The sequence below is a fragment of the Lynx canadensis genome, chromosome C1 (assembly GCF_007474595.2).
Source record: "Lynx canadensis isolate LIC74 chromosome C1, mLynCan4.pri.v2, whole genome shotgun sequence".
Lineage (NCBI taxonomy): Eukaryota > Metazoa > Chordata > Mammalia > Carnivora > Felidae > Lynx > Lynx canadensis.
In genome coordinates, this window is record NC_044310.1 from 31,493,940 (window position 1) to 31,520,217 (window position 26,278).

A 26,278-nucleotide genomic window follows, 5' to 3' on the forward strand; every position below is an offset into this window, starting at 1 on the left:
CAAAAAGTAAAATGAAGTACATTCTAGTTACTGGTGGTGTTATATCAGGAATGGAAAAGGAATCACGCCAGCAGCGTAGGCACGATACTGAAATCATGCGGTTTACATGTAACTTCAAATTAAATTGACCCATACATTAACATGATGCGGGAACATTCTCTCCTTATGAGCATGGTAAGCACGATGCATTTCCTTCTTTTGTTTAAAATAATAATTATGGAGTATGTGGAAGAATATACATCAGCCCTTGGAAATTTGTGTATTTTGTATTACGTGACTTGCTTTCCTGCCTTCCAAAAAGGTCCTTAGTGTAGCAGAATCTGTTTTTCTCACCCTTGACAGAGAGGAAGCAGAAATCTAATAGGCACATAGTGATTAGAGTCTAGAGGTTCTATAATAGAAACCCCCTCTCTGCGGGGGAAAAAATAAGACATTTTTCCCTTTCCAGTTTGTATGCTGGTCTCCTATTGTGATTGGTAGGAATGAACCATTCTGGGCAAGACTCTAGAATGACGTCTAAGGAATGAATGTCAAACAAAGGAATGGGAGAAACTTGAGTTTCACAATTTGTTTGGGGACTAAAGTGTAGCCCGAAGCTGGTTTTTGTAATCAGCAGGACCTTAGTATCCAGTGTGAGCTTTGAAGGAAATCGTGCTTTTATCACGTTTGAAACCTTTTGCTGCACAAGTAGGCATTGTTGAAAGTTTCTTTCTCTTTAGGCAGCAGATACCACACTCCTGTAAAGTTCCCTGTCTCCACCGCCTTGAGGCTATGATTTCCTTCCGTTCAATGCTATTTTATAACTTCCTGATTCAGACTGAGCTTGTTGAATAGGCTGGAAGTAAGCTATTGCCTTCTGGAGAATGGTGGTGATATTTTTCTTTCTTTGTGTCATATTTTAGTTTTCTAGAAATAAATTTCTCTGCTTCATGTCCAGGTAATGCAGACTTTGTTCTATTTGAGTGTTTATATTTTGAGCCTCACATTTGCCATGACATGGGTGTTTCTCACTTACCCTGACCGTTTTCACTATTCACCGCAGGCGAGGTTTTTGTGCTGGATGATGGTGGGGAAGTAGACCTTGATCTAGGGAACTATGAGCGGTTCCTAGACATCCACCTCACCAAGGACAATAATCTGACCACTGGAAAGATCTACCAGTACGTCATTAACAAGGAACGCAAAGGAGATTACTTGGGGAAAACCGTCCAAGGTAAAACTGGATTTGCCCTCAAGGTGTGAAAACCTTAAGCAGTTTGCTTTTCTTTTGTGAACAAAAATTTACTTTTCATGCAATTTCAGCCTGAAAGCGTCCAGGTATTGTTACTGAACCATGCCTTCCGTTGAAAATTTAGAGTTGTATGGCTGTTTACCCAAAAAGTAATATGAAGGAGCCCCTGCTGCTGTATGAATGCCACTGAAGCTATCAGTCCGGCATGATTTGAGCCCAGAGAGCTGTTGTTTTTACACAGTGATGGGTATGAAGTGACGAAGGCAGCTAGATCAGGGCAGTCAGCTAGGCCGTGTATATATGTTGTGCATGTGGGACCCACTTGTAAACAGTGGTAGGACAAGAACGTGCGTTGTGTACGTTGGTCTGCAGGCTGGTCATCGGTGCGCGTGGGCCTGTGGGAGTCTGAGAAGCGGCTCTCTGGGTCTCCTGCCCTTTTACCAGCCAGCTTCACTTATGTCCGCCTGCTGCCCTGGGGTTTTGCAACAGCGTTCATTTGAGAAAATGCACTCTTAAAGGTGGGTTGGAAAACCACTGGTCTAGTGTGATGGCTTAAGTCCAAATTTGGGGGGGTGGGAGAGGTTTGCTGAAAAGTGGCTTTTCTCTGAGTTATGAGAGTGAATCTGCCCTTGGCTTTAGACTTTGCTAAATTGAAAGCCACTTAGCCCCTGCTTAGCCCATGTTTAGATCTTAGCCCTGCCACTTACCAGCTTGTGAACACAGGCAGATACTAACCTCTTTGAGATCTGGCTCTCTTTTCTGCCAAATGGAGTTACTAATTACCTGGCTCTCCTGATTGCGTGGAGGGCGAAAAGAGCTGCATGACACCATTTCTCTGAGTTCCTGACACGTAGAAAGGGGATCAGTTAGGAATTAAGATGATCTCGATCATACAGTTTGTTGTTCTAGGCCTCTAGCGAATTCATTCTTGTGTGCATTCATTCATCACACGTTTCTTGAATGCTCACTGCGGACATACCCTGTCTGGCGCTGGGGCTATGGATGAAGGAGAGCAGCGAGGCTACCGCCCCCATGGGGGCTTCCGCGTGGGAGACACAAAAACAAACGGATGAAACAAGATGTCTGATAAGAGCTGTGAAGGAAATAGGAGAAAGAATGCGTGGGGACGGCCAGTTTGGACAGGTGGTTAGGGAGACTCCACGAGGGGGCATTCTAGAGGAGAGAGGCCAGCCAGGGGACAAGCAGAGGAGGGGCCTGAGGCCTGAGGCTACAGTCAGGCCAGGGGACCAGGGGGATGGGTGTGGGGAGTGGGGGCGTTGAGGGTGGGCTGCAGCTAGGTATGTAGGGCCTTTTGGGCCTTGGCCTGGAGTTTGGATTTTACTCAGAGCGGTGGGAAGCCATTGGAGAGTTTAAAACACGGGATGGGGGGAAACTGCATATTTAAAAGATCCCTTTGGCTGCTGTGTGTGCAGTAGATAATGAATATCCTTGTGCCTGAGGCACCGCTGCTTAAATACAGAGCAGGTTAAACAGTAATCCCTGCCCCTTAGGAACCTGCCTTCTGGCCCGACAGCTAGGGTTTTAAAAAGTGTTCAGTGCTGGCTGACTTTGCTGAGCACTGGCGCTCTACTTAGCATTTTACCAGTGGTGGCTCATGAAATTTGCACAACTTTATGAAGTGGAAGCTGTTATCTCCACTTAGCGGATAGGGAAATCGAGCTTAAGAATAGTTAAGCAGTGTCCCAAGGATCCATACCTAATGAGAGGTGGAACTGAGGTTCGAATCTGACATTCTGGCCCCAGATGCTGTGCTCCTGACCACCCCGCCGTCCTGTACCCTCTCTTATCTGTGGATTATGTATCCTCTGATAAACTGGAACATAATGGAACCGGGGCCTGGAAGGCACCCAGGTGTGAAGTGCCAGCCTTCAGCAGTAGTGGTGCGGCTGCCACAGGGTCTGTTGAATGGTGGTGCAGCCCCGGGGCCCTCTGCAGAGGGGCCAGGGCACTGATGCGGGTTCAGGATATACTCTTGGCCTTACCCTCTTGTGCTTCTAGCCACGACTTGGAAACCTGGAAAGGAGGCCACAGACAGTGGGAGCTCAAAGATTTCTTTAATTTTTTTTTTTTTTAATGTTTATTTATTTCTGAGACAGAGAGAGACAGAGCATGAATGGGGGAGGGGCAGAGAGACAGGGAGACACAGAATCCGAAGCAGGCTCCAGGCTCTGAGCTGTCAGCACAGAGCCCGACGCGGGGCTCGAACTCACAAACCGCGAGATCATGACCTGAGCTGAAGTCGGATGCCCAACCGACTGAGCCACCCAGGCACCCCGGAGCTCAAAGATTTCTTAATGCCATGTAAGAGTGGTCTCAAAAATATGTTTATGACCCCTTCACCGCTCTAGGCAAAGATTGCAGCCGTTTGTTGTCATAGTAAGTGTATCTCCCTCCACCAGTGTTGATAGGAAAGTGTATGTTACGTGCCTCTTTCCTCTTTTCCAGTTGTCCCTCACATCACAGATGCAATCCAGGAGTGGGTCATGAGACAGGCGTTAATACCTGTGGATGAAGACGGCCTAGAGCCTCAAGTGTGTGTTATTGAGGTTTGTAGGAGTCTTTTCTAACCAAGTGTACACACACATTCACCTCCTTAGTCAGCCATCAGCACCTGGTAAGACAGTGCTCTGTGAGGCCCTTGACCCTAACCACAGTGGGACAGGTAAGGGCACAGTGACAGTCCTGGGATGGGGCCAGGCCGTTGAACGCGAGTAGGTGCAAGCGATCAGAGGTTCAGAGCGAGCCTCTTCGTTCACTTATCATGACTGTACCAGTAAGAGCCGCAGGACACATTTTCCTCTCTCTCTTGAGAAAGTCAGCTGACCTTCATCTCTCCTCTGGTGGGAATCCTCTCATCTCTGAATGAGCCCCGTTGCTTTCAGTTTCTTTACTCCTGCTCTGCTGGTCCTAGCCGTTGGATGTAAAATAGAGGACTCAGAAATTCCATCAGCCTATTACTGATACCTTGTCACACGACAGTTATTTATGGCTAAGTAGATAAGATTTAGGTTTCTTGGCTTCGTGACTGGTATGAATAAAGTTTCTAGTATATCTTTCACCTGGCCTTTTTCTTGGCCAGATCTGCCAGATCCATAACTTTGGGGAATGGAGAGCCTGTCCAGAAAGTAGCTGTTCAGCATAAAGAAATGTCATTTACTGCTAAGTGACATGAACTGCGCTCAGAGAGTCCACATTATGCTGTTACTGATCGCTGAGCTGAGATAATGGGGTGCAGTTGTCCGAAAACTGACCCATGAAAGGAAGGGTTAGTGCTTGATCTCTAACAGAACTTTGTTCTTGTAGCTCGGTGGAACGGTGGGAGATATAGAAAGCATGCCCTTTATTGAGGCCTTCCGTCAGTTCCAGTTCAAGGTCAAAAGAGAGAACTTTTGTAATATTCACGTCAGTCTAGTCCCTCAGGTAAGGCATTCGAATTTTACTTTGTGGAGGTGGGAAGGAGAGAGAAGAGGGTGCTTTTCATTCCTTGTCTATTTTAGGCGCGTGAGATGCAGGGAATAAAGACCGTCTTTGTGAATTTAAAATTACTGTAATCAGACTTTTGGAAAAGCTCAGATGGAAAACATTTGGAAAATTAGCCAGGGAAGTTGCGGTTGAAGGTGGTGGATTGAAAATGTCCCATTTGGGGGCCCCTGGGGGGCTCAATCAGTTACACGCATCTGAATTCTGCTCAGGTCATGAGCTTGTGGTTTGTGGACTCGAGCCCTGTGTCAGGCTTTGCGCTGACAGTGTGGAGCCTGCTTGGGATTCTCTCTGCCCCTCCCCCACTCACACTTACTCTCAAACTAAATAAACTTAAAAAAAAAAAAAGTCCCACTTGTCTCTACTATACGGTGAAACCCCACTACAGCTAGAGCAAAGGGAATTTTTTTTTTTTTTAATGTTTGTATATTTTGAGAGAGAGAGTGCATACATGCGTGCATTTGAGCAGGGGAGAAGCAGAGAGAGGGAGAGAGAAAATTCCAAGCAGGCTCCACGTTGCCAGTGCAGAGCCCAGTGTGGGGCTCAATCTCACGCACCGGGAGATCATGACCTGAGCTGAAATCAAGAGTCAGATGCTTAACTGACTGAGCCACCCAGGCACTCCCAAGTGGGCAGTATTTAAATACTCAAACACATGTTAACACTGGAGAGGTATCATGAGATGGGCTGCAGGCACAGGACAGGTGTGTGTGTAATAGAGGGAGAGGGTTCCTCCTCTAACAGGGAAATCAATAGAAAATGCCTCAAACTACATGTCTGGACGTAGCGGGAAACATACCAGAAGGATCATTTAAGAGTGGAAGATTGGCTGCCCCTGGGGTTCGAGGAAGGGGAGGGGTTCACTGTTGTGTTGTTCAGAACAGACCTTGTAGAATCATTTGACTCTAAAATCTATGCACGAGTACCTTTGACAAAAATAAAAACTAAATTAGATAAATGATCAATAAAGGAAGTTCAGAGAAAAGTCATACTTAAACTTTTTATCATAGAGAAATTAACTTTTTTTTTTCCCTTTTGTAAAATAGCCAAGTTCAACAGGGGAGCAGAAAACTAAACCCACCCAGAATAGTGTTCGGGAACTTAGAGGGCTCGGGCTTTCTCCAGATCTGGTAAGATTTTATGATTCCCTGGTTTCAAGCTTGATCTTGTATGCTTAATTAAAATCTCTCTTTCATGGGAAAAATAAGATAAAAACTGAGAGGGAGGCAGACCATAAGAGACTCTTGAATACAGAGAACAAACTGAGGGCTGCTGGAGGGGAGGTGGGTGCGGGAGGGCCTAAATGGGTGATAGGCATTAAGGAGGGCCCTTGTTGGGCAAACCACAGGGTGTTACAAGTAAGTGATGAATCACTGGGCTCTTCTCCTGAAACCAGTACGACACTATGTGTTAGCTAATTTGGATTTAAGTAAATTAAAAAAAAATTTTTTTTAATGCAAAAAAAAAATCTTCCATATACCGTATGACTTCACTTATATGGAATTAAAAAACAAAACAAACAAAAAGAGACCCGTACATCTAGAGAACAAACTAGAGAACAAACTGGTGGTTGCCAGAGGGAGGGGTGGTGGGGGATGGGCAGGATGGGAGACACAGGCTTCCAGTTATGGAATGAATAAGTCATGGGGATGAAAGGCACAGCGTAGGGAATATGGTCAGTGGTGGTGTAATGGCGTCCTGTGGTGGTGACACAGGTAGCTGTACTTGTGAGCAGAGCATAGGGTATAGAGTTGAATCATTAGGTTGTTTTTCTGGAGCCACTGCAACATTGTGTATCAACTATACTTCAGTTTAAAAAAAAACAAACCAGAAAATTTCTGCTTCACAGCAGATAAGACCTCTGTTTTCTTGGCATGCTTTTCGTTGGTGGTGGAGAAACAGGGTTAGTGCTTTGAAGTGGGGTTGTCTTTTACAAAGATTTCCTCACGGGCATGCATGAGGTCATGCTTTGTGTCTCCTCTCTGTCTGTCATTTGTTGTCCCTTCCCCCCCCCCCCCCACCCAAGACATTAACTGAGGAAAACCCCAGTTGGTTCCTGTAGTTCATTATCTGTGTGTTCATCTGTACCATTCCTCCCCCCGCCCCCCTTAATGTTTCTCCGGAGCGGGATTTAGGAATTTCAGCTTTGAAAACAAGTCGTATTTTCATAGTTGGTGTGCATTGTGCCGGAGTTAACGTTTTCATCCAGCTTAAGAAGCTGGTGTCTGTTTTAATTTCAGTCAGGAGAAAAACCCAACTTTGTGATCCCTTCCTTCTGTCCAAACGGCTTACTTTCTTTCCTGCTAGGTTGTGTGCAGGTGCTCAAATCCTCTGGACACATCAGTGAAGGAGAAAATATCCATGTTCTGCCACGTCGAACCTGAACAAGTAAGTAGTAATTTCATATTCACGCAAATCGTGTTGGATTTCTAGTTACCCCGAAGTCTCTTCACCACTTTCCTGAGGCTTGTTGTCCTTTCCCAATTTGAGACATTGGACCGTTCTCTAGAACTGATGCCTGTTGGCTCTGTGATTCTCCAGTACCTTACCTCTTTGGCTTTCTGAACATCCTTGCCCCCTCCTGCCACTTCTCCCCAACTCCTTGTACTCTGCTCCAGCCATGCTGAATGGGTCGCCCTCCCCGTCGGCCTGGCTTTGTCCTGTTCATTTTCATCCCTCAGGGTCCAGCCAGGACACAGTATTGTCTGGCAGCCTTTACCTGTCAAACCACATCACCTCCAAACCTCATGGTTGGTCTTTCTTGGGTGACCTGTGTGTATTACAGGTGCTGGTTGTGAACCTGTCCTGCTGCCCCTCTGTGAGTGTGTGTGTGTGTGTGTGTGTGTGTCCACGTGTCCATCTGTGTTTGCCTCCACTCATAGACTTGGAGTTTCTTGAAGGCAAGGACCACCTCATTCAACTTTATACTCCTAGTGCCTGGTGTCTGAGGTGGTAAAGGCTCCAAATCTATTTTATTTTATCTTATTTTATTTTTTTCAGTTTGTTTGTTTGTTTATTTATTTTGAGAGACACAGACAGTGTGAGTAGGGGAGGGGCAGAGAGAGAGGGAAAATCCCAAGCAGGCTCTGCACAGGCGTAGAGCCTGTTGCGGGGCTCGAGCTCATGAAACTGAGATCATGACCTGAGCCAAAACCAAGAGTCAGACACTTAACCGACTGAGCCACCCAGGTGCCCCTAAACCTATTTTAGACTTTTTCATGACCTGTGCTAATGGAGGGTGCCCACTGAACAGGAAATTCAAATTTGGGGTATGGTGGGGACGTCCTGGTGGTGGTACGTTGAGACTGTGGCTCTGGTCAGGTTTGGCTGAAGGAGGGGAGAAGGGACATTGAGGTCGAGGAATCTGTGACTAGATTGTGGGTGGTTTGCTTTGCTGGTGGGTTACTGGGGATCAGGAGGTTTGGCTGAAGGAGGGGAGCCTGGCTGGCCTGGAGAGGAGAGAATCAGCGGCAGAGTTGTATTTCACCCATCCATTTACAGGACAGCGAGGAGTGTGGAAGTGAGGGTAAGAAAGTCTGGCCTGGCATTGAAGTGAGCAGAGCAGGACAGCCTCTGACCTCCCCATCTCGGGGGGGCGCTCAGGCGTTAGGGTGTGAGCACGGCCTGGGCCTGAGATCAGTTTCCTAGTGTGCTTCCTGATCTGGGAGCTCTGTCTCAGGGATTCGGCTTCATACTAAAGACCAGATCTTCCTCGACTTAACAAAGAGCTAAATCCTGGTAAACCTGTTGTAAGTTGAAAACATCGTTAAGTCGAAAATGCAATTAGTACACCTAACCTACCTTAAGTGTGCTCAGAAAACTTACATTAGCCTGTGGGTGGGCAGAATCCTCTCACACAAAGACGATTTTACAATAAAGTGTTGAATGTCTTGTGTAGTTTACTGAACACTGTACTGAGAGTAGAAAACAAGAGTGGTTGTATGGGCACAGGATGGCTGTAAGCATATCGGTTTTTCACACTGGTGATCGTGGGGCTGACTGGGGACCGTGGCTCACTGCCACTGCTGGGCACCACGAGAGAGAGGGTACCATGAGAGAGGATACGGCCTGTTGCTAGCCTGGGAAAAGATCAAAATGCAGAGTACCCTTTCTGCCAGCTGTGTGTTTTTTTCACACCATCCTAAAGCAAAATACAGTAAGTTGAACCATTGTAAATTGGGGACTATATGTGGCGCATCAGAATAATTTCATTGTTATGAGCAACCTTTTTATCACGCACGTCAATTATTTGAGATATTTCTATCCTAGCAAGTGAAGGTAATTCAGTTCCATGGTAGACTAGGTTATTAAAATTATTCACTGTTAAAAATGTGACAGGCGTTTCTAGATTTAAATTTGAATTTCAAACCTTTTGCCTGTTTTTTAATTGAGTTGCTTATCTTCTAGGAGTTCTCTGCATATTCTGAATAAAAGTCTTTTATCAGATACATGGTTTGCACATTTTCCTACAAGGCTCTTATTTTTTTAATGGTGTCTTTTGGAACACAAAAGCTTTTACATGATGATGAACTCCAGTTTATCCGTTTTTTTCTTTATAGATTGTGCTTTTGGTATCCTATCCAAGAGCTCCATTTAACAAATGCCACAAAGATTTCCTTCTGTTTCATTCCAAAACTTTTATAATTTTAGGTCTTTTGTTTAGGCCTAGGATCCACTGTGAGTTAACTTTTATGTATAGCAACTTTCCAGTAAAAGTTGAAATTCATCTTTTTGCCTGTGGATAGCCAGTTCTAGGTCCATTTGTTGGAAGGACTGTCCTTCAATAATAATCTATAATTTCTTCATAAAGGTGCTTTTTAAAGATTCAACTATCTTTGTGAAGTTTTTTTCTAGATTTAATTATAGGTATTCATAATTTTTGTAACTACATGAATGGAATATTTTTAAACTTAAATTTCCTGATTAGATATGACCCATGTATAGCAATCTTGCAGACTTCTGTCCATGGATCTCAAGCCTAGCAGCCTTACTGAAATTCTGTTAGTTTTGATTGTTTACCGGTAAATGCTCATGGTTTTTATGGATAAGCAATAATAGTGTATGAAATTCTTGGCAATTTCTTATTTTCCAGCACATATATATATATTTTTTTTCTTAAAAAAAATTTTTTAAATGTTTATTTTTGGGAGAGAGAGAGATAAGAGTGTGAGTGAGGGAGGGGCAGAGAGAGAGGACACAGAATTTGAAGCAAGCTCCAGGCTCTGAGCTGTCAGCACAGAGCCTGTCGTGGGGCTCGAACTCATGGACCATGAGATCATGACCTGACCGAAGTTGAACGCTTAACCTACTGAGCCACCCAGGTGCCCCTTTAAAAATTTTTTTTTTTTTTAATGTTTATTTATTTTTGAGAGAGAGAGTGGGAGCGGGATCGGGAGAGGAACAGAGAGAGAGGGAGACACAGAATTCAAAGCAGGCTCCAGGCTCTGAGCTATCAACACAGAGCCCAACATGGGGCCTGAAGTCATGAACCATGAGATCATGACCTGAGCCCGAGTCGGATACTTAGCCGACTGAGCCACCCAGGTGCCCCTGCTTTTTTTCTTACTTAATTGTAATGGCTAATATTTCTAGTACATTATTGAATAGAAGTAGTCATAGTGACCACTTTTGCCTTCTTTCAGACTTTAAATATTAAGCGTTAATATTAAATATTGAACAAAATGATGTTTGCTGTGGTTTTTTTTAAACATTTTTCACATTTTCCCTTTTACTCATACACCAAGAATTTTAATCATGGATTGGTTTTGAATTTTTATTAGCTCTGCATCCACTAAGGCAAATTTTGTTTTCCTTCTTTAATCTGTTCGTGTAGTAAATCCCACTGTTAAATATCCTAATGCAGCTGTTCTCAGACTCAGCCCGGAAAAGTGCTATGCCTGCTTCCCAGCCCCAGAGATTCTAGTTTAAGTGATGTGTGGTGCAGTATGGGCTCGTGGATTTTTAAAAGGTCTCCCAAGTGATTTCAGTGTACCGCCAAGTTTGACAGCCATTGTTCTTGGGACAAATCCTGCTTGAACATGAGTTTTTTTAAAACTACGTTTATGTTTGGTTTGTAATTTAAAAAAAAAATTTTTTTAATGTTTATTTATCATTGAAAGACAGAGATAGTGCATGAGCGGGGGAAGAACAGAGAGAGAGGGAGACACAATTTGAAGCAGGCTCCAGGCTCTGAGCTGTTAACACAGAGCCTGACGTGGGGCTTGAATTCACAAACCACAAGATCATGACCTGAGCCGAGTCAGACGCTTAACCAGCTGAGCCACCCAGGTGCCCTGTGATTTTTTTTTTTTTTTAAAGGATTTTTGCGTCCATGTTCTTAAGAGATTAGCTGCTAATTTTTTATTCTGTTCTTGAGTTGGTTTGGGTAATTTCTACTTTTCCTAGAAAATAGCCCTTTTTGCCATTTTCAGATTTGGAAGTTATTTTCTGACGGTGACATAGCCAGTAGGAGGGTGCCAGCCCAGTTAGCTTTTGCTTGTTTTTATTAATAACCTTTGCTCCTTTCTCCGCAGGTGATCTGTGTCCACGATGTCTCATCCATCTACCGAGTCCCCTTGTTATTAGAGGAGCAGGGGGTCGTAGATTATTTTCTCCGGAGACTTGACCTTCCGATCGAGAGGCAGCCACGAAAAATGCTGATGAAGTGGAAAGAGATGGCAGACAGGTTTGCGTCGTGATAAGGAGCTGGGAGTTGGAGCTTTTGTTCTCCTTTTCGTGAGGTCTCAGGGAATTCGCTTGTGCTGTCAGCTCATATTAGAGAAGGTCTTCGTGGTGAGAGGTGTCGAGACAGGTTCAGGGATGAGGAGGTCCTGGTAGAGCTGAGTTCAGGTCACACACCTATCGCCTTAGGTCCCCTCGACTAGAGAATCAGTGCCGACTGACCACACCTGGGTGAGCCGTCACACCCGAGGCCCACACGGATGGCGGGCCAAGCCCGCAGCACTCCTGGGGCGCTTCCCGGCACCTGAGCTGCGTGTGGGACTGGGCTGCTCACCGCGCACCAGGAAAGGAGGAGCAGGGGTGCCTAGCCTGGTGTGTGGCTACTGCTGCCAGATTGTGTCCCTCTGAGAACTGTCCCTGTTCCTTTTTAAGCCCAGCGATGCTTTGACGCCACATCAGAGGTCTTCACGCGGCGCCTCAGAGCCCCGGGTGTGTGCCCTGTCGCAGCTGCCGAAACAGCCCGACGGTGTTAATAAGCGCTCGTCACGTTGCTCTGTGATGCTTACTTTCCTTTTGACACTTTCCCTTTCAGTCTTCATCCGTCTACGTGTATATCCGTATGTTGCTACAAAGATGGTGCACAGTTCTATGATATTTTTTCATACAGTATTACCAACTCGTTAAAAAAAATGTTTCTTTTGAGAGAGAGAATCCCAGGCAGGCTCCATGCTGAGCACAGAGCCTGGCATGGGGCTTGATCCCACGAACCAGGAGATCATGACCTGCACTGAAAGCAAGAGTCAAACACTTAACCATCTGAGCCACCCAGGCACCCCATAAGCTTTTTTGATCTGTTACTAATTACTTTATGATGAAAAAAAATTCTTTTAAATGTTTATTTATTTTTGAGACAGAGAACAGAGCATGAGCGGAGGAGGGGTATAGAGAAGCGGAGGGGGGGGGAGGGAGACACAGAATCTGGAGCAGGCTCCAGGCTCCGAGCTGTCAGCACAGAGCCCGACACGGGGCTCGAACTCACGGACCGCGAGATCATGACCTGGCCAAAGTCGGACGCTCAACCGACTGAGCCACCCTGGCGCCCTTTGATGAAAATTTTTAATGAGTATAGACTGCTGTGTGAATATTTTTGACTCTTTCCTTCATCACATTAACTCTTAATGAATGGTCTGTTCATGTCTGTTAGTTTTTCTTGCTCCTTGGGATTTTAATGTTTCCTGGTTTTGTTTTTTAAGTGTCTATCCTTTCTTTCTCTTGCTCGCTCTTTCTTCCTTCCTTCCTTCCTTCCTTCCTACCTACCTACCTAATCTATCTATGTATCTATAGAGAGAATCCCAAGCAGACTCCTCACTGTCAGCACGGAGCTCAGTACGGGGCTCAATCTCACAAACCACAGGATCATGACCTGGGCTGAAACCAAGAGTTGGACACTTAACTATCTGAGCCACCCAGGTGCCCCTAAAATCCTACTTTCTTTACAAAGCCTGCCACATGGATTTGAAAGTAGCTCCCTCTCTACTGTCCTGGAAATGAAACTCAGATAATATCTGCTCTCATTATATTCTTCCCAGAGATGTTTTTCTCCTTTTTAGAAAGCAGTTTTGATCTCATGATGGCATATACATTCTAAATAATTTGGTGTTTCTTGGCCTTTCATAGATACGATCGCTTGCTGGAGACCTGCTCTATTGCCCTCGTGGGCAAATACACCAAGTTCTCAGACTCGTATGCCTCTGTCATTAAAGCTCTGGAGCATTCTGCCCTGGCCATCAACCACAAGTTGGAAATCAAGGTAAGGATGGGTGGCGCATATTCAGCTGAGGCATGAACGGGGAGGCCTTCTGCGTTCTCATAGATGCTGCATGATATCTACTTTATATTTTTGGAACTCAGAATTTCTTTTTAGGAAGAGAAAGGATTCGTGGTTGGCTCCTGGCTTGGAGAGAACAGTAGAACATTTTCAGGAGATGTTGAAGGGGAGAGATGGTCAGAGTAGTAGTTGAGAAAGTGAGTAGTTGAATTTGAATTATCGGGTGACCAAGTAAAATTGACCCATGGGCATGGGGGGGCCCCAGTGAGCCAGAGGCACCCTGCATAATTGCTCTTCACTTACCTTTGCAGTGGAAATGCTAACACCCACCTGCTGGAGCTGGGAGGTTTCTCTGAAATGTATGTCCAGTTGCCTGGTCAGTGCCTGGAATGTGGGCAGCCTTCAGGGAAGAGCACGTCTTGTGTTTTGCCCTATGACTTGATGGGCGGGAGCTGAGCCGATGGGGCACGGCCCCTGCTCATCTTCTTGGGGCAATAGAGTATTAAGGTTCGGGACTCCAATTCCGGCTGTCCTCCCCACTGGCTCTGGGGTTGGCCTTCTACTTCTCCAGGTGTTTCTCAGTGTCATAATTTAGTTTGCTTTGTGCTTGCGAACAGGTTGCTGTGGAGTGTCTTACTGTATAGGTTTTAAGAATTATGGAATCTCATTCCACTTCCCTGACTTCCTCTTGCTGCTGCTTTGGCTCATTCATCTGCTGTATCCACTCGGACGTAGTCTGTGCCTGTCGTTAGATGCGGGGCTGAGAGGTGAATGAGTCAGTGAGGTCTCTGAGATGTGACACAGAAGAAGGGGTGAATCTGTCTGGGTAGACGTGTGAGGAGGGTAGACTTCCTCAAGGAGGGACTCTGGGAGACTTTGGGAAGATGGGTAAGGCAGAAGGGAAGGGCGTCCGGACAGAAGGTCGAGAATACCCAAGGGCTTGGAGATGGGGACTAGTTGGGAAGTCCGTGGATAGACAAGTGTGACTCAGAAGATATCTGGAGACAGGCCTGTGAGGTCATGAATCCCGCCAACTGAGCCATAGCTGGGTCTTACCCTGAGGTTTAGGGAAGTCACTGCAGGGTATTAGGCAGGGAAAAAGGTGAATGACATAATAAGTGGGCAAAAGATTTGAATGGACATGCCCACAAGAGATGCACCTGATGCATGTGAAGAGACGGTCAAGGTCAACACCTTCAGTGCAGATGCAAATAAATGCCAATGAAATCTCTGTGAGATACTAACACACACCCGCCAGAGGGGCTACGGGTGTTGGTGAGGATGTGGAACTCTCATGCCTTGCTGGTGGGAATGTGAAATGTTACAACTGCTTTAGAACAGTCTGGTAGTTTCATATAAAGGTAGACGTACATTTTATGACCCTGCAGTTCTACTCCCAGGTATTTACTCAAGAGAAGTGAAAACAAAAGTACACACACACACACACACACACACATATACACAATTTTATACAAAAGGACTATTATTTTAATAGCCTAAGTCTGGAAGCAACCCTAACTATCCAGAGTGAGGCAATATACACACTGAGGTATATTTCTACAGTGGGAAACTGCCCGGGGATGAATCTCAAAAACATACTGAGCCAAAAAAGCCAGACACGGGAGGCTGTATGTTGTATGTTTTCATTTCTGTGAGGTTCTAGAAGAGGCCTCTGTGGTGACAGAAAGCAGAGCCAGGGGCCTCTGGGGCAGGAAGTGGAGAGGAGACTGCTTGCAGGGGAGCAGAGGGAACTTCCGGGGATGGCACTAGTTTTCTTCGCCATTGATTGTGGCGGTGGTCACACCTTCGTGTGTGTGTTTGACAAAACTGATCAGAGTGTGCACCTTAAAATGCCTGGATCTTATTGTGTGTCAGTTATACTTCAGTAAAGGTGAACAAAATGAAAAGCAGCCTGGGGGCGCCTGGGTGGCTCAGTCAGTTGAGCATCCGACTTCCGGTCAGGTCGTGATCTCACAGTTCATGAGTTTGAGCCCCGTGTCGGGCTCTGTGCTGACCGCTCAGAGCCTGGAGCCTGCTTCGGATTCTGTGTCTCCCTCTCTCTGCTTCTCTCTCTCTCTCTCTCTCTCTCTCTCTCTCTCTCTCTCAAAAATAAATAAAAACATTAAAAAAAAAACAAAAAAAAAACCAGCCTGGGTTGAAGGTGGGCTTGGGGAGATGTATCCCGGATGGAGAGAACACGGCAGAGCCGCTCCAGTGTGCTGAGTATAGGGCCTTGGGGAGGCAAATGAGTTTTGAAGGAAACGTTTGTATTTTACAATATAAGAAAGATTTTCAAGTCTGGAGATTATCACCGAGTTTAAATATATGAAGGTTCTAATTTTAAAACCCGATTTTTAAGGGAGATAGGACACTGATAATATAATTTGGGAATGCGGGGAAGAAAGCAGCTCTGGAGTCATGGCCTACTTCTTGTCTCCTATGTCCCCAGTACATAGATTCCACGGACTTGGAGCCCAGTACCCTGCAGGAGGAGCCCGTACGCTACCACGAAGCCTGGCAGAAGCTCTGTAGCGCCCAGTGAGTAGTGCCCTGTGCCCGGCTTCCGGGGGCTCGGGGGTGGGCTCGGGGAGCAGAGTGCCGGGCTCTTGTGCACCAGTAGTAGGTAATCTACTTTTTGAATGGCTTTTGATTACCGAAAGGGCCGCAGTCTGGATGATTTAAGCCTTACAGAAATACAGCTTATCAGCACAGTTGAACCTAAAGAAAACATGACATTTGTCGTATGCATCTACTCATGAGGCTTAAAGGTTTTCACCAGGGCGGGGAGGGGGGCGCCTGGGTGGCTCAGTCGGTTGAGCGTCCGACTTCGGCTCGGGTCATGATCTGGTGGTTCGTGAGTTCGAGCCCCGCGTCGGGCTCTGTGCTGACGGCTCGGAGCCTGGAGCCTGCTTCGGATTCTGGGTCTCCCTCTCTGCCCCTCCCCTGCTCACGCTCTGTCTCTCTCTCTTGAAAATAAAGATTAAAAAAAATTTTTTAAAGATTTTCATCTGGAACATTTGATGAGGACCCTTCAGTGGAGTCTCATGGTTTGTTTTTGGCAGCCATTATTTATAGTAGAAAATCACAAAATTCTAGATCACTGGAACAATTGGATGTTATGGGTCCCTATAGCTATGAACGAGACCCCAAGCTCAACAGGCCATCTAAGAGGATGAGGAAGGCTCCTTTCCCGTTCAGGGGAGCACTTTACGCCAAGAAGTAAAAAGTTGCATTTATAGCAATATAACTTATACTAAATATTAGGGAAGAATCCGTGTGTGCCACCTTTTCCCTGTAAGCGTTTTGTAGCATTACTCAGAAACATTTCGTGTGCATCTTTTTTTTTTTAATGTTTATTTGCTTTTGAGAGAGAGAGAGTGCACGTCGGGGAGGGACAGAGAGAGAGGGAGACACAGAATCCAAAATGGGCTCCAGGCTCTGAGCTGTCAGCACAGACCCCGACGCAGGGCTTGAACTCATGAACCATGAGATCGTGACCTGAGCCCAAGTGGGACGCTTAACTGACTGAGCCACCCGGGCGCCCCTTCATGTGCATCTTCCAAGTTCATAGTATTTGGTGTTTATATACAGCTCACTGGCAGTCTTGCAATCACGATATAGCCCCAGTGGCAAAACGCGCGGAGTGACTTCGTGGCATCCGTGTCTTGGGAATGGCTCCTTGGGTGCTTACTGCGAGTTGGGCTGGTGGGCAGGGTCCATTGCCTTGTGCTGTGCTCTCTTGTACAGTGGAGTGCTGGTTCCCGGGGGATTTGGTGTTCGGGGGACGGAAGGAAAGATCCAAGCTATCGCCTGGGCTCGGAAACAGAAGAAGCCTTTTTTGGGTAAGGAGTAGGAGAGGTCAGGAGAAGGTGCCACATGGGAGCCTGTAAATAAAACAGGGAGGTCACTGGAAGCAAGCTTAGGCGCCCTCATTCTAGATGTCAGCTCAAGTAGAAGCCAGTTTGGTTCTGTTTGGGAGAAATTCAGACTCCCTTAAGCGTGAAAAGTTTTAAGAGCTTGTACGTTCGTCCACGTGTCCGTGTCGTGGAATTTGGAGAGAATGAAATGGCAATCAGGAAATTTTGGCTGTTCGCTGAGCCCGGCTGTTGGGCAGGACATGTGAAGCTAGGTTTTATATCCTCACTTGGAATTTGGGCCAAGTGGTTTTGGATGCTTCCTGATGCTGCAAATTGTAGTAATTTTCAACTTGATCCCTTGTAAATGGGAACCTAATGAGAGGATAAGAAAACTTGAAGTTTTAAATATGAGTAGAGTGTTGCTTATTTCTAGAACCAAATAGCTTCTAAAACTTGGCATCTTCATATGCACTTATATCCAGTGTTCGAAAGCTGATACAGATGACACAGCAGGGGGTGCATGTTTACAGCAGGAAAACATGAGAGTTTGTGATTGTCCTTTTGCGAGCAGACAGGACACAAAGTCCAGGACAGGCTGGTGGGAAACGTAGGAGCTGCCTTTTTAATGGAGCTTCATTTGTTTTTCCCCTCCACCTGCAAGGTGTGTGCCTAGGAATGCAGCTGGCAGTGGTTGAATTTTCCAGAAATGTGCTGGGATGGCAAGGTGAGTGTTTGTTAAACTTGTTACATTCTTGCCAAAGTGTTTTCCTGAAGCGCGTGAAGCCTGCTGCCTCCTGCGTGATGGTAGAGGAGGGCAGGCCTGGTCTCTCCATACCTGGCGGGAAACAGCAAAGGGGAACCCTGTGTGCATTGAGGGCGCGCGTGGCTCTGCCAGCCCGACCACAGGAAGGAGGGGTCACAGCTGAGCAAGCAGCCTGGGCTCTCTGCCCCTGCATTTCCTGCTCTGGAGACTCCTGCATGTCCACCCCCGTGGCCACCATCCCTGGGCGTCTGCCGAGCAAGAAGCCAACAGCTCTGGCCTGTGTGAGGCTGTGCGGTTATCATGAACTTGGGCCCTGGAGCTGGTTAGACCTGAGCTCAAATTCTGAGTCACTTGTTGTGGGTGATTTTAGATAAATTACTTAGCCCTTTTGGCTTCTGTTCTTTCTATAAAATGGGGTGATAATGGTACCTATTTCTCATGGTTGTAAGGATTAAATGGAATAGTGCATGTGAATAGTCCCAGCATAGTGTCTGGCAAATAGGAAATACTCCGTAATATTGGCCCTGTGCCTGGCTAACTGTCCAGGCCACCCGAAAACTCAGTGGCTTCCAACGTTTTATCGTGTCTCCGTATGCTGTGCGTTGAGTGGACTCGGCTGGCTGGTTTTCTGCGCCCTGTATCTGAGATCCTGCCCCCCATCCAGCTCTGCCCAGCAGGGATATCCAGTTGGTTCTCTCCACGTGGCAAGGCTCCTCATTCACAGCCTGGCGACCTACCAGCTTCCAAAATGACCGGCCCAGTGTGTAGGCACTTAACTAGCTTGCTAATGTCCCAAGGCCAAGTGCAGTCGGTGGGGGACGGAACCACACAGCCCGAGGACTGGGGCTATGGAAGAAGCTAGTCTCTGTAGCCCAGCTGACAGACATGAGGTTTTCAGAAAGACCTTACAAGTTGTAAGAAAAACAAAGCAAGCATCCTGAGGCGTGTAAAAGCGGCCTGGCTCCACAAAGGATGAGCGGCTCTCCTGTGGCCAGCTGACTGTTAGGACTGGGTTCATTGCACATGTTTTCTGAGAGTTACCCTGAGGGCATGGTGGCTGTTTCATAGGCAGCATGCCCTGTAGTTCTGACTCCTGAGCCTCTGGCGGGCACCGTCTTAGCACCCACCACCCTAGATCTGGCCCTCTGGGCACCCTGGACCCTTGCCCAGTTACAGTCTGTTGCCCACTCAGGTCCCCAGGTGGGTGAGTGACTTGGTGACAGGCTTAGCTTTGCTTGGGACCTGGCCGTGGTTAGGAACAGTACCTAGCCTGTCACACAAAAGGAGCCGTGCTGTACCAGGAACTTGATTCTTCTAGTCTTTGTGGTTTTGCTTATGGTTAGACCATAAATTCAGTAAAGGAGAGGAAGGCTTATTTGGGTGTTGAAATCAGTTCTGATGTAGCTGCTGAGGGAGGCAATGGGGCAGTGCAATGTAGGATGCACAGGAGGACAGGAATGTATTCCAGCCCGGAGAGATGCAGCCTGAGAGGAAAAAATGGACAGAACAGTGTAAGAACTGTCATAAGGATGCGTTATCTAAATAAAGGTTATGAGGTTGTGCCATTGGTTTTGATTTCCCCATTTTGTGCAGCTTGACTTCCCAGAGAGTTAACAGGTGTAATGGAAAAACTCACCTGTGTTTGTGCATTGAGTCCTTCACGTCTTAACGTTATCCTTAGTTTTGTTCTAAATACCGAAGGATCGCTTTACATCGAGGAGGGAAATTGTGAGTTAGGGCTTAGGAATGACACTTTTCAATAATCAGGTTTGTTTGTAACTCTTTTCGTAACGTAAGTGTTTTGATTTTTCAGATGCCAACTCTACAGAGTTTGACCCTAAGACCAATCATCCTGTGGTGAGTCCAGGGTTTGAATGTTACCAGGGCTTAGAAGGGTGTGGAGGGGGCGGGCACCGGAAAGAGACCCCTGGATCCCCCCAGAGAACCCTCAGACTGGATAGAAAGAACTTTTTTATTTTTCATTGTGCAGTTTCTCACTTCTCTTCCCAGTTCGCAACAGAAAGTTTTTAAGACGGGTATCACCCCAACCAGGGTGGTTCCTGATTAAAATCACTCTTCATCCCCACTCCCCTTAGCCCTTAACTCCTCTTGGCACTCTAACGATCGTTTTGTACTGACACGAAACACCCACATGGGCACTTACTATGCGCCAGGCACTGTTCTCACCACTTAACGTGTATTCATTCATTCCATCCCCGACAACCCTGGGAGACGGGATGTTATTCAGGAACCATGGAATATGGTTCTGATGTGTTTAATGGTAACCAAAGCTTTTGGAGGCCCCCGTACCTTGTGTGATGTCTCCTGTCAGAGGCATATGGCTCCTGGGGAGGAATAGCGCCTTTACCCATCTTTGAATCTCCTATCCCGGGGGTGACAGGCGGGCTCTTGGTACCAGAGACACTGTGATAAACAAAGTGGACCAAGCTCTTGATCTCAGGGCATTTAAATAGCATCGAGATATGCTTGTTGACCTGCAGTTGAACTTTGCTAATACTAAGAGCTCAGGAGGAGAAGAATGAAGGGTTTGAAGTGTGCAGCCTCGGGGTGGTGGGAAAGCAGGGCTCAGATAGGGGCCTGGAGGCCTTAGAAAGTGCTCAGGGGAGCCCGGGACCGAGCGGTGGGCTGGGCTCCCGTGGCAGGGGGGGCCTCGGCCTCTCCGCCCCACACACGTCCGCCAGGCTCCCGCCTAGACCCGGCAAACCCTGGAGAAGCATCCCTGTCCTCTGAGTGGCTCATGAGTCCGGTGGAGGGGACACGTGCTGTAACATCAGCATATCCTGTCTTGCATCCGTGCCGCTACGTTAGTCTCCAGAGCGTGTTGTGGCCCAGCAGCCCTCATGGTCTGAAGTGCTGGGGGCAGGAAGGGCCACGGGCAGGAGCAGCTGTGTTCGGTCCTACAGCTCAGGAGGACAGGCTAAAGGATTAAGCCGCTACCCAACACAGGTTCACAGAATGATTATGGGGAGGCATTTCCCCAGTGACAAACATCTCTTGTAAGGAAGGGCTGGGGAATCAGAGCCTCCTGCCAGGCTCTTGTCACTCAGTGTAGGCAGTTTGCTAACGGAGGCAGAGTTTGGTAGCGTGTGTTTGTTTTTTGAACACCTCCAGGTCATAGACATGCCAGAACACAATCCTGGGCAGATGGGCGGAACCATGAGGCTGGGCAAGAGGAGAACCCTGTTCCAGACCAAGAACTCGGTCATGAGTAAGAGCGGCCTCTCACCGGCCCCGCCTTCAGCTCTGCGTGCCCAGGACGCACATCTTGGGCTGCTGCTGGGGCTCCGAAGAGCCAGGCTGACTTTTTTGGTTTTGTTCTTGCTTTTGAGGTCTTTTTTTCCCCCCTTCCTAGTCACATTCTTCTAGGATGTGCTGTAATAACCAGAGAAGCAGTGTGGCTCTTAGAAAGCTTGCAGGCAGTGCGGTCAGGGCCCTGGGGGCCTTGGGTGTGGGCGGCTGACCAGAAGGAGGCAGGTGAACTCTCCCCACACAGTCTGTCCTGTACCTCGTCTGTTCGGTTGAACCGAATTAAACTGCCAATGTTGGCGATTTCTGTCCCCCAGAAAGGCAGTTTCGTATGGTCCAACCTAACAAGGTTTTAGTCGAAAAGTACTAATACGCGCTAAAGATTTAGAGAAAATTGGGGCGGGGGGGAACATTTAGGAGAATTACTCCATTCAATCTCATTTTCTTGCCCACTGGGAAAATTCTGTCTTTATTTGCCGGGGCCCCATGTGTCTGTCAGTTTGAGTCACTTGAGTAGGTGGCCTTGGGGTCCTTCCAGCTCTGTGTTCTGTGGACTTGGGGGCCTCACCCCACAGCCCTGGTGCCAAGGCTCTTTGTGCCTGTGACTTAACCGCATGGCGCTGCCCTGAGGACCATCCCTGTAGCTCTGGAAGTGTCTTTCTAGGCTTCCACTGTTTGATATGTCCTGGTGTGTTTTCCAAGGCAGTTTCCAGCAGGAAAGTGCTCTTGTACCTCAGTAATCGAGGTTGGAGGGTGGTGATGGAAAGGAAACAGCTGTTCTAGTTTTTCTTGGTGTGGTCAAAACAGTCCAAGCCCAAGAATTCATGCAAATGGTGCTGCTATAGGCAGGAGGCTGTGGTTGCCTGGAGAATCCTAGAAATGACCTTCAAAAGGCCTGGCTGTAGGTGATTCAAAAGTAAACTGGGAAGCAAGAGGCAGTAGTGAATAGATTGTTCTGTGAAATCAGGACTCTTTACGGGAGCATGCTTGCTTTTGCCAGGGAAACTCTACGGAGACCCGGATTACTTGGAAGAGAGGCACCGCCACAGATTTGAGGTAAGCGGGGGAGCTTTGTGGCTTTTAAACCTTCCTCCTTCTGGTTACTCTAGACAAGTAAGCTGAGAGGTCAGTCAGCTTACTTTTCATGTTTCCATAGGTGAATCCAGTCCTGAAAAAGTGTTTGGAGGAGCAGGGCTTGAAGTTTGTTGGCCAGGATGTTGGGGGAGAGCGGATGGAGATCGTGGAGCTGGAGGGTGAGCGCGGGGTGGCTGTGCGTGGGCGGGGGGGGGGGGGGGCAGTGAGCACTGGCCTGATGGCGGTAGGGAGGGCCCCGGCCCTGGTGGGGTGCTCTTGGAGAACGAGGCACCCGGCGGCCTGGGAAGCCTGTCCTTCCTCAGCCAGCACTGCACTCCTGGCCTCGGTCCTCATTCTCCAGAATGAGAGCTTGGACTTGGCCCTTGAGCCCCACTTCCGATCTTGACGACCTGCAGACTTGGTCCCACGGAAGCCAGGGAGCAGGGGGAGCTGGGGCGGGAACCCCCGAGGGGAGACAGCGAGCAGGGTGACAGCATCCGTTCCCCCCGTTCTCTGGCTGCCTTTCTCTAGGTTCTGATTCAGATGCTGGTTTTCGATCATTTTAAGGGTCCGTAGAAAGGTGAAACATTTGACGAGGTTTGCTCATCTGTTGTGTTCTATGCACATGATGAAAGCGCTGCTTCTGCGTGTCTGTTTCAGAGCATCCCTTTTTCGTTGGAGTCCAGTACCACCCTGAGTTCCTGTCCAGGCCCATCAAGCCTTCGCCTCCGTACTTTGGCCTTCTGCTGGCCTCCGTGGGGAGGCTCCCGCATTACCTCCAGAAAGGCTGCAGGCTCTCGCCCAGGTGCGGTCACTCCTCTGTAGTCCATCAGGGTGTCCCCTGCCTGTTACTGTGGTCTCCCTGGTGTTCCCGGCTGCTTCTGTGCCACCCGGAGCCCCCCCCCCCCCCCCTGTGGTGGCCAGGGCCCCTCACCGTAGCACCTGGCCTCCGGGATCCCATGTAGCAGTAGGACCCTGGGTCCGTGGGGAACTGGCTTTCACGGGCTGGCGGCCACAGCCCTGGTGGATTTCCTGCCCTGCTGAGACTTTATCCTCACCCTGAGCTGGTGGGTAGAGTATCAGGACCACAGTGTAAGTCGAACGTATGTCTTTTGTAACTAGAAGAAGAAAATCCCTCTACAGCTCCATGCTAAATACATAAGGCAGGAAAGCGTCTGATTCCTGCTGTGGGTAGGCAGGTGTCCCTGTGGTGATGGTGGCTAGAAAAACAGAGAAGGAAAGCGTGTGTTTGGTGGGAGACGACGAATAAACCATCTGAATTCCACAGGGACACCTACAGCGACAGGAGTGGAAGCAGCTCCCCGGACTCTGAAATCACCGAGTTGAAGTTTCCGTCAATAAATCATGACTGATGATGACGTAAGTGGTGTTTTTAAGCTGTAGTATTTTTGTTTGTTTTAATGGCGATAATACTAGAATTGCAAGGATATCGCGAAGGTTCAGTGTGGAGAACTTCATCTGCCCAGAATGCAGGTGGTAGGGTCCGTGTGGGCATCAGCCAGGTGAGAGGCCCGTCTGAGTTACAGCGCACCCGTCCCCCTGCCTCGGGGACCCCAGTGCAGGGCGGAGGGGACACGAGTCATTGGGCAGCTGTCTTGTTACCGATTGCTTCATTCAGGTGCCAGTCTGACCTAATCTGGGGGAACTGGGTTCTCAGACCCTGTTATTTCATGTAGCTGTAAACTTAGAGATCATGAAGGAGGTGACGGGTATGACAAAGCGGCGTTGGTCACTTTTGCAGAAACTCAGGCTTTCGTCAGGAAGTGCTTTAAGATTGATACCTACAACACTTTTATGTTGACTGCTGCTTATTCTCGAACTCCCTCAGAATCTGAACAGTTACCGGGCCAGCTTTGAACGTTAGTCTTTATGGTGACAGGGTTTGTACGTCTATAAAGTCTGGTAGCCTTGGGCACTGCCGTGAATTATGTAAAATGTCGTGATAACTGAGTGAACCATGTCGGCAAAAATCCACATCTTGGTGGTGGGGGTGTCAGAAGGGGGCTGGGGTGGCAGGAACCCGTGGGGTCTGAAGGAACCAGGGCTGTCTCGCGGTCCCATGTTTGGCGTCACCACCACAGGCGGGCGGCCTCCTGAAGCCTGCGCCCCTCACGTTCACATGCATGGCTGTGCCCCTCCCACCCTGGACGCTGAGCCACTGGCCCGTGAGAGCATGAGGGGGTGCTGGTTCCCATTAGCACACACGCACGCGTGCATCGCTCTGCAGGGGTTGGGGTGGGGGGTGTCTGCTGGTCTGAGAAACTGTGCTATAGACACAGCAAGCGTTCACGGTCAGGGGCTGGGTGGCGGGTCAAGTCTGTGGAGACGCTCCCTGCTGCGTCGAGTGGAGGCTCCCCCGCCAGCGGCCTGCGAGGACACCGGGCGCACCGACCGGAGCCCCTGAGGTCTGGAAAATGTGTGGGGGTGCAGGAATCACCAATGCAGCTTCTGACTCCTTGCGTTAGGTTCCTGCCGCTGGTCCTCACTGAGCCCCTGGCGTAGTTTTCCACAGCAGCCGACGAAATCCTCACTTGTCTACTGGAACATACGTCGTGTAACTGCTCTCTCTCTCTCTCTCTCTTTTTTCTTTTGTTTAACAGGGATGATTCTTCCAGACAGCCTTCGGACTTGAGAGTTTACAGCTTTGATTTTACACTCAGCTTTTGACACTTCCTTTAAATTATGTTTTTATTAAGATTATTTTATTATGGGGGAAAGGTATTTGGAAGACTCTGTGACTCGCATGTCCCATCCTGTGTATCGGCTCCTACACAGTGCCGCCCCGTGTGGACGCCTGGTGTGGAAACCCCGTGTGGAAGCCCGGTGTGGACGCCCCGTGTGGTCCCCAAAGCTCTTGGCCGAGGAGCGGGTCCTCTGGGCAGGAGCGGATGATGCGCGTGCCGGTGGAGCGCCCATTGGTCACCTCGTTTCTCCAAACTACCTCCTGTCGTGGTGGATCCAGGCGTGTAGCCCGTCGCCTCCCCTTGAATGCCTAGACCGTGGGAAGTGTGGGCCACGCGGACCTAGTGCATGCGGAGGGACGATTCTGGCGAGTGCTCACGGCGGCCGATGCTGGGAACCCCTGCTCTGCGGGGCCGCCCGCTGCCTGCTGTGACTGGTACTGTCGTCCAAAGGGAACGGTTAGTTTGGGGTCACGTGGAACAGCAGGTGGCCGGTCTCTCGGAAGCGTGGTTTCCGCATCCCTGTGCTCTGGCCACACTTCTCTTCCTGGGGCTGGGAGATACTCCTTGCATCAAGGGGTTGCTTTAAAAAAAAAAAAAAAAAAGAACAAAGAATCTTTTGGGGAAACTGCCTCTAAAACCCTCTCATCTACAGACAGCTTTGCTTGAGGGGATTTCTTCCTTCCAGAACGGTGTTATTGCGGTTGAAATGCAATATGGAAAGCTATTTTCTTAATGTGCCGTAACAGTAGGCACCGCCGTGTGCCCGTCCTATTCTGGCTAGCCCCCGTGTATACTCTAACTTAAGAAATAAATAATGCAGAATGAGCCACGCTTTGTGATGCGCTTTACACCGCGGCCGGTGGGGAACGTCTGAGTGTGGCAGCCAGACATGTCTGTGTCACCTGAACTCTCAGTACCTGGCTCTCCTCCAGTGGGGCATCCTTTGGTGGACGATCTGATGACACTTCGTTTAAAAACTGAGAGTAGCCATTTTTTTTTAATGTATGTTTATTTTTGAGAGAGAGAGAGAGAGAGAGCGTGACAGAGAAGGGGCAGAGAGGGAGGAAGACACAGAATGTGAAGCAGGCTCCAGGCTCTGAGCTGTCAGCATGGAGCTCGATGCGGGGCTCGAATCCACAAACTGCAAGGTCATTCATGACCTGAGCCGAAGTCAGACATTTAACCGACTGAGCCACCCAGGCGCCTTGAGAAGCTTTTTTTTTCTTTTTAACATTCATTTTTGATAGAAACAGCGTGAGTGGGGGAGGGGCAGAGAGAAAGGGAGACACAAAATCCGAAGTAGGCTCCACGCTGTCGGCACAGAGCCCAACGCGGGACTTGAACCCGTGAACTGAGAGATCATGACCTGAG

General features: G+C 48.3%; 1 protein-coding gene across 1 annotated transcript; it reads left to right on the forward strand.

Annotated features, from left to right (window-relative positions):
• CTPS1 (CTP synthase 1) lies at positions 1-25,519 on the forward strand. Its single transcript, XM_030326310.1, is given in 20 exon segments — positions 1-64; positions 66-139; positions 142-174; positions 1,043-1,213; positions 3,698-3,798; positions 4,556-4,672; positions 5,779-5,862; positions 7,040-7,120; positions 11,266-11,417; positions 13,091-13,223; positions 15,691-15,779; positions 16,989-17,083; positions 17,760-17,822; positions 19,675-19,718; positions 20,994-21,090; positions 22,129-22,184; positions 22,285-22,381; positions 22,863-23,007; positions 23,491-23,582; positions 24,824-25,519. Coding segments are annotated over 19 exon segments (1,770 nt in total). The 5' UTR covers positions 1-11; the 3' UTR covers positions 23,576-23,582; positions 24,824-25,519.
• The last annotated feature ends 759 nt before the right edge of the window (positions 25,520-26,278 follow it).